At 50.9% G+C, this 8,443-nt stretch overlaps 1 protein-coding gene across 2 annotated transcripts; it reads right to left on the reverse strand.

Annotated features, from left to right (window-relative positions):
• Positions 1-1,698: 1,698 nt before the first annotated feature.
• On the reverse strand, positions 1,699-8,228 carry ZNF774 (zinc finger protein 774). Of its 2 annotated transcripts, XM_016217151.2 has the most exons (4): positions 8,184-8,228; positions 6,243-6,412; positions 5,008-5,114; positions 1,699-4,327 (listed from the first exon to the last, which is right to left on the reverse strand). In XM_016217151.2, the coding sequence occupies exons 2-4, from the start codon at positions 6,338-6,340 to the stop codon at positions 3,090-3,092; spliced, it is 1,443 nt and encodes a 480-aa protein (XP_016072637.2). In that variant the 5' UTR covers positions 6,341-6,412; positions 8,184-8,228; the 3' UTR covers positions 1,699-3,089. The 2 variants fall into 2 exon arrangements, with proteins under 2 accessions (XP_016072637.2, XP_087685367.1); XM_087829241.1 differs by lacking the exon at positions 8,184-8,228 and having other exon boundaries at positions 6,243-6,417.
• Positions 8,229-8,443: the final 215 nt, after the last annotated feature.

Here is an 8,443-nt window from a genome sequence, read left to right on the forward strand (position 1 = left end):
TGTACGATGTGAGGGGAGGGCTTGCTTTTTAGCTGAAGGAAAAAACGAGAAAGTACGATGGAGAAAGAACAGGAGGGATTGGCCTGGCGGGTTCAGGCCCAGGCGCTTGGGTTGTTCCCCCCCCAGCTTTTTTTTTTTTTTTTTCTTAGTAGAACTCAACTTAATGAGATTTAAGTGGAAAAGGTGAGTCTCTGGAAGAGGGTCCCATTTTCCTATTTGCTTTTTTCTTGCGAAGCAAAAGGATATAAATAATGCAAATTCAAGAGTAATTTTTTTAAAAAAAAAACAACCCTCAGCACCCAGCTTAAGAAATAGAAACAGCCTTTTCCTTCCTCATTTCAGTTAACCTCTACCCTGACTTTTTTTTTTTTTTTTAAATATGTTTTTATTGATTTCAGAGAGAGGGAGGGAGAGGGAGAGAGAGAGAAACATCAATGATGAGAGTCACTGATCGGCTGCCTCCTGCTCGCCCCCTGCTGGGGATCGAGGGGCCTGCACCCCTGCATGTGCCCCGACCGGGAATCGAACCCTGACCTCTGCATGTGCCCCGACCAGGAATCGAACCCGTGACCTCCTGGATCCTAGGTTGATGCTCAACCACTGAGCCACGCCAGCCGGGCTACCCTGACTTTGATCAATCTTTTTATTTTTTATTTTTTGAGAGAAAGGGGAGAGAGATAGAGGCACCGATTTGTCGTTCCACGTATTGATACGTAATCAGGCTACAGGCTACAGGCTGCCTGCTTTTCTCTCTCAGAGCGTGACTGTGCACATGCGCAAGAGCCTGCTCGCCACGTTGGACAGGGCCGGGGGTGGTCTGTGAGAGCCGGGGACAGAGAGATCTTTTTCTGATTTTAACAGACAGAATGAAGCCTACAGTGATCAACTGGCGTCTGGCCAGGCAGCTGGCTGGTGAGTAACTGTACCTGAACTAGAAGCCGGGCCTTCTGCCCCGGGGTCTGTGCCACTTCTGCATCCTGCCCCCCAAATCTAGGGTCACTCGTGGACGACCAGCGCATGTCGCATTCCTTGCTGGGTTCAGGGTTGTGCCTGCGGGTATAATGTAGCTTCTGTGACCCTCTGTGCCCTCTAACTGGCTCCCTCGGGGGGGACACTCTTCCAGGACATTTTGCATTAATCCAGCACCAAATTCCCAGAACGTGCCTCCCGAGGGATATCGGACTCAACTCCACAGTCTCACTGCACATCCTGCCCTTGGCCAAAACACTTCCACCCCCCGAGAGCTGGTGCCCCTGGAGTCCCCACATATTATTACCCCTGGAGTTTCCGATTCAGGAGGTCTGGGGCAAGGACTTAGAATCTGCATTTCTACCAAGTTCCCGGATGCTACTGATACAGGTCTGGGCTCACCTTCTGAGACCCACTGCACTGAATTGATCAGATTTGTTTTTTCCCCCTGGTCAAATATCTACTTTCCCCATTAAAGAGCGAGCTTAGTCCTGGCCCCCGTGAGTGGAAGCCCTCAGATGGCATTGCACACAGTGGGAGGGAACAGGCTAGTGTTGCAAGGCTGACGTAATAATTGAGTCTATAACACCGTGAGGCACCCGCTTTCTCTCTAGGTAGAGTAGGAAACACCCAGCGCCCTCCCTACCCCCTGGCATCTGCCCTTACCTGTCCGCTCTTACCCCTTGCGGATCAAGGACCCCCAGCCCCGGATCCTATAAAGATCCGTTTGACGGGGATAACACGCGTGCTCGGGTCCTGCCGTGTCTCAGGGACACGGGCAAACCCCAGGACTGCCCTGTCCCACGCTGTCATGAGGAGACCTGCGGCCAAAAGCTGGCTCTTCTGTTGACTACGTGACCCGTAACGAGCCGCCTGGCATTTGTCAGGCCTTCCGTTTTCAGCGGGAGAGAAAAGAAGTGCCTCATCATGAGAGAGAATTATCCAGAGTTCCTGGGAAAAAGAGGCATTTGCGACAATACTGTAGCATTAAGCTTTTAGAGATATTACGCTTTATAGTTTAACAACAAAGTGCTCATGTGCGTGCCTGCGTGTGTGTGTGTATTAGAGCCTCACAACCACCTTGTGAGGCAGGGAAGGTAGGGCCCGAGAGAAGGCTGATGTCCGGCCAAGGTCCGGCCAAGGTCAAGTGTCAGGGCCAGGACCCAAACAGGTCACCTTCTCGGCGGAGTCAGTTCCTCCCTCAGTGCATTTCAGTTAAATATAGGAATGTACCAGTGCGTGCAGTGGGTGGCCCTCGAAGGGTCAGAGTAATTAAAAGGCAAGTGACCTAGCGAGTTCGGAAGCGGGAGCTGTCTCCCGCAGCTGACTGCCCGGAAGGGCCCCTGCGACATTGCTTAACAGCCTCAGGAATGTCGCGTCCACGCGTTACATTCCTCTCCCAGGTCCCTCTGGCCTGCCCGTCACTGGATAGCTCTGTGCCTCAGACGGCAGCGGGCCTCCCGTGGGAGCACCTCGGGCCCGCTGCACAGAAAGCTCCTGAAATTCCTTCAGCCTCTTAGTCACAAGACTGCAGACATCCTCTGTGGCAATCCTGCCTTGTCATGGCCGTGAGACATCGGGTGACGAATGCCGGCTAATGCCGCTTTGTTAAACCTGTGCGCCTGCACCCCGGATCTCCTAGCGCCAACCTGGTTTCCTGCAAGTCCTCGGCTTGCAGAGCTGCGCTAGTAAGTTCCTTCCTGCGTAATAAGGCCGATGTTGGTCATTATCGCGATAATGTGGCCTTTTTGCTACTGAGCACCTACTTGGTGCCAGGCACTGTACTAGGCACCAAGTGAGACAATGTGAGACCTCTGGGCCACATTTATCTCACTTCCCCTTTAGTAACCAGGCTTCAACCATCTTTCCGTGTCTGAGAGTCCATGGAAAACACTGAAGGAATGCCTTTGGTGTTCAAAACACAAATTACTTGGATCCTATAGGTTTATCATCACCCCATTAAAACATGGGAAAAAAAAAAAAAAAAGAGAGAGGAAGCCCATCAGGGCCCAGCTTGAGTCACCGACGCCCAGGTTCACGTCGTCTCTCTCCGGGGTGCCTGAAGGCAGTGCCGATGGAAATTTGGAGGGGCGCAGCAGAACCACTGAAGACGTTTCCCCCTAAATCAAATGAGTGTTTTGGTGGCATAAGAGATGCGCTTTCTGACGGAAACTCTTGCCGCACTGACCACAGTGAAAAGGCTTCTCTCCTGTGTGTGTCCTCTGGTGTGTCAGGAAGTGGGACCGCTGGTTGAAGGTTTTGCCGCACTCGGGACACGGATATGGCCTGTCCCCTAAGTGGATCCGCTGATGGGTCAGGAAGTGGGAGCTCTGGCTGAAGCTCTTCCCGCACTCGCCGCACTGGTACGGCCTTTCTCCCGTGTGGATCCGCTGGTGCTTGACGAGGGCGGAGCTGTCGGCGAACCCTTTGCCGCAGTGGTCGCACTTGAAAGGCCGCTCCCCTGTGTGTGTCCTCTGGTGCGTGGCCAGGTGTGAGCTCTGACTGAAAGTCTTGTGGCAGGAGGGGCAAGGAAAAGGCCTTTCCCCCGAGTGAGTGCTCATGTGAGCTACAAAATGAGAACTGTCTCGGAAGCCCTTCCCGCACTCGGGGCACTTGAAGGGCCGCTCTCCCGTGTGGGTCCGCCGGTGCTTAATCAGATCCGAGCTTTGGCTGAAACTCTCCCCGCAGTCCTGACAGCGGTAAGGCTTCACTCCCGTGTGGGTCCTCTGGTGGGTGATGAAATTGGAGCTGCGGCTGAAGCTTTTGTGACATTCGAGGCACGTGTAGGGCTTCTCTCCCGTGTGGGTTCTTTGGTGCATTATGAGGTGTGGCTTGCGCCCAAAGGTCTTCCCACACTCGGGGCACGCGTAGGGCCGCTCGCCTGTGTGGGTCCTCTGATGTTTGATGAGCGTTGAGCTGTCGCCGAATTTTTTCTCACACCCACTGCACTGGTAGGGTTTCTCCCCTGTGTGTGTTCTGCGATGGGTGACAAGGTCGGAACTCTGCTTGAAGCCTTTTCCACACTCGATGCATTTATAAGGCCTCTCGCCCGTATGAGTTCTGAGGTGTCTTATGAGATAGGAGCTGTGGTTGAAGCTCTTCCCACATTCTGCGCACACGGGCTTCTTTCCTACGTATCCGTCCAGGAGCTGGTTTAAATCCTCGTGCTGGGAAAAGGGCTCCTGATAGCCTCCTCCCGGGAGGGTGCCGCACTCCTCTAACCCAAGGCCCCTCTCCCAGCTTCCTCCCCAGCTCGGAGTACGAGAAATAACTTTCCTGGCGCCTTCGGAGGATGCCCCATGTTGTTCTGCTGTCTCAGAAACGCCCTGATGGAGTTTTCCCACCTGATTCTCAAAGTCTGAAAAATTAACAGAAGTGACAGAGAATGAAGTTTTCAGGAACGCACATCAGAAAGCAGCAAGAAAGATTAACATTAGTGTTTCCGCGACAGACTGTACTTAATTTGACTACTTTGGTTTGCATGTTGTGAAAAGTTTATTGACGTTCATTGAGCTTATAGAAACACTCACATGAATTCCTAAACCCTTTTATTTTAGGATGACCGGGTAAATCTTGAGGTGACTTACATCCTTCAAGAGTTAGCGACATATTGCCAAAATTGGGCAATTCCTTTCATAGATGTTATAGTCAAAACAAAAGTGAAGCCCGGCCGGAGTGGCTCAGTGGTTGAGTGTCAACCTATGAACCAGGAGGTCAGAGTTCGATTCCCGGTCAGGGTACAGGCCCGGGTTGCGGGCCCCTCGAACCCCAGCAGGGGGCGAGCAGGAGGCAGCCGATCAATGACTCTCATCATTGATGTTTCTCTCTCTCTCTCTCTGAAATCAATAAAAACATATTTTAAAAAAGAATAGCCTTTAAAAAAGGAAAAAAAAAAAGTGCAATGCTTACTTGAAAAGAGACTTTATTTGGTCAGTGACTGACTGCCCAAGAACTGAAATCTAAATGTCTAATAGGAAGAGCAAAGCTCTAGGGCAGCATTCGAACATTTTTTCCCACCAAGGAACAGTCACATCTCACCTGTGCGACTTTCCCTTAGGATCTTCCTTGCCCCGGAGCTTTGGAGTGGTAGAGCCCAGGGCTCTTCTTTCTGTTCCAGCTGGGAGATTACACTTGGTCTCGAAACCCTTTACAGGAAGAGGAACGCAGGGTGTGAATCTGAGCCAGTCGCACAAGGCCTGGCCAAAATCTAAGCTCTCCTCCTTCCTTAGGTAGAAGAAGGCACCCAGAGAAACCCTGGTGTGTGCTCGGTCTCATTAAAACAACAGCTACAATAAAGCGATAAAAGAGGGAGAGGGTGACCTCCCCAAGAGGCGGAGGGAAAGCCCTTCTCCTCCCATTAAAAAAGAAAAACAAAATCAGACGTGGGTCATTGAAACTCTAGGGTAAGTACAATAACTCATCTCTGAAGGCACAAGGCTAACCCCATGTGGGGAAGAGATAATTTTATCAGGAAAAACAAATGCCACCATGACCTCACCCTTAGAGAGAATCAAGGCAGTTAACTATAATATTGGGCTTTAAAATCTTCCCAGAAGGGCAGCAAGAGCTACAGCGATGATACCAAATACTTTAGAAATGTACCTATTTTTTTGACCCAGCAATTCTAATCCTGGGAATTGTAAGAAAATGGGAGGAAAAAAAAAGTTGTGCAAAAGACATATCAGGTAATTATTAACTAATTATACTTCAATAAACAAGACTTAAAAAAGACAATTAGCTCAGAGTTGGCCATCACAATACTGGCAACATTTTGGAAATGACCTAAATGTCCTACGACAAAGGCATAATTATATTTGAGCCATACAAAACTGTCATTATATAAGTAAAAAGTGGTCAAATATGTGGCTCAATCTAATGCAAATTATTGTACTCACACAGCAAAATACTAAGTGGCCATTTTAAGTGGTATACAGAAAGACATTTACTGTTGTCAAAATACATTCACGATACAATGTATCAGAAAGGAGGAGGTACAACTGAATGTACAGTAGGATCCCAATGTTTTCTTTTGTTTTTGTATCACTTTCTAATTCTTTACCTGCCTGTTTTTTAATTTTATAACTATGTTTATATATTATGTTTTTAGTTCTATATATGGAAGCACAGTAACTCTTCAGCGGTGGGTGGATGACTTTTGCTTGTCTTTTTCTTCAATGAGTCACCTTCCTCTCTCTGAAATCAATAAAAACATATTATATGTGTGTGTGTGTGTGTGTGTGTGTCTTAAATCTAAAGGAGAGTAGCACCCTTACCCTTTAAGAGCCCATTCTTCTAACTGTGCTGGGTGGCATTCCTGAAGACGATTCTCTAAGCAGTGCCCTTTCTTCCCTGAAGTCCCCAGCCACATCATTGCCGGTCATCAGGTCCTAGAGCCGGAGACCTCCGTATGTATCAGTAGCTCTCTGGACATTCTCACCATGGTCTGAAAACCAAAAGATACCCACCAAGGACATCAGTATACGCAAGCAAAGCCTCCCCCCCCCCCACTAGAATAGCTCTCAGGTAAATTCTGTCAACCACAAAAGGCTTGCTTTTCTTAATCTGTTTTTACATAATCCTTCCCTTGGCCCACTTTCCCATCACTAGAGAGGCTCAGGCCTCCCCCACGCATGAACAGAACCCTGTCTTTGGACACACTAATTTTCTGAGGAGCAAACTGCCCACGGTGGGACAAGATACACAAAGGAGAGAAATGTCCAGGTGTAACTCGATTTCTGGAAAGCTTTAGATTGTCTCCAACTACATTGTCCTCGGCAAGCTGGCAATTGTGGATTTAATTATGCTCATATTAGTTATGAGGACGGCTGACGTTTCCCGGCTTGTATAGGTTTGGTGTCAACCTCAAGGGACAGACCAAGCAGAACCCCTAAGGGAACTGCCTTGGGTACTGTACTATTTCGAGGTTTTCTGCAGTCAGAAATGAGACTTAAAAAGACATGGATTTAAAAAGAAAAACTGATAAGCTGTAAAACCAGGTGAACTCCAGCGGGGATAAGTATATGATTCTCTAACCACTGTGCTGTTAAAAACAATCATTAATACATTCATAAAATTGGGGTGGGGGGAGATGACCAGATTACTGGATGTATCAGTAATTTATTCATTAAGTAATATCTTGTAAGGCATTGGGAGTCACAAAGAAATATAAGATAGATTCCCCCTTTAAAAGAGTTTCCCCAGGGTTTGAGCATGACCCATGAACCAGGAGGTCATGGGTTCCAATCCCCGTCAGGGCACAGGCCCAGTTGCAGGCTCCTCGATCCCCAGCAGGGGGCGAGCAGGAGGCAGTTGATCAATGACTCTCATCATTGGTGTTTCTCTCTCCCTCTCCCTTCCTCTCTCTGGAATCAATTTAATAAAATAATAAAGTAATAAAATAAAATAATAAAATATAAAATAACAGATATATTTAAATAAATAAATAAATAAATAAATAAATAAATAAATAAATAAATAAATAAATAAATAAATAAAAAAAATACTGAGTTTTTTAAGGGACCTAAACGCCATAGGAATACATTTCATGTCTCTGGCTTTAAACCCGCGGGGTAAAAAGCAATGTCACTACGAAGTGAACACCGCCGTGGGTTTCTGAGCCTGAGTTTTATTTCGCGGTCCGTCGGCAGCACAGCGCGGCGCCCGCCTGCGGAGAGCGCGGGCGCGCGGGGGGCGCGTCCCCAGCCGCGGTTACCGGGACCCTGCGTCCCGCCCCGTCTCGGGCGCCCGTGACCTCGGAGGCCCTGGAGCGCTGGGCGCCCGCGCCACTGAGAGGAGCGGCGGCGTGTCACCGGGTTTATTAATAGGAACATGACCGCCCGGTGGGGCCGCCGCCCGTCCTTCCCCCCATCGGGGTGCGGCGCCCGGAGGGTCACTGGGCGAAGCGGCGACCCCGGGGCCACCCCCACCGAGCAGGAGCTAGAAGGCGGACCCCAGGGCCGCTGCCCCGACGGCAGCGCAGCTCAGCGACGGAGCTCAGCAGACGCGCGGGCGCCGACCGGGAAGCGCGGGGGGCCCGCGGCGGCGGCGTCGGGGCGGCGGCCGAGCCTCCCGCGCGCTCCCGGGCAGCGCCCCGGCTGCGGCCGCTGCCTCCTTCCCCGGACCCGCTCACCGCCCCGGGGCCCAGCCGGGGAGGGTGCAGGGAGGAGGGTCCGCCCCGCCCCGCCGCCCCGGGCCCGCCGCGAGCGCGTCCCTACCGGGATCCCGGCGGGATTCGTGACAGCTCCGTGGAGACACAGGTGGGACCTGGCGCTCGGAGAGCCGGCCGCCGGAAGACGCCGCCCACGCCCTCTTGCCATTGGCTCCTCGGTTTCGGTGACGAGGCATTTCCCCCATCCATAGGCTGGCCGAGCGCTCAATCACCGCGGTGCCTCCTGGGACATGTAGTCCTGAGCGGGCACTCGCAAAGACTCCGAGCCCCTCCTTCCGGCGCACAGTTCTGCACCGGGACAAGTGC

The sequence above is a fragment of the Miniopterus natalensis genome, chromosome 22 (assembly GCF_054644295.1).
Source record: "Miniopterus natalensis isolate mMinNat1 chromosome 22, mMinNat1.hap1, whole genome shotgun sequence".
NCBI lineage: Eukaryota > Metazoa > Chordata > Mammalia > Chiroptera > Miniopteridae > Miniopterus > Miniopterus natalensis.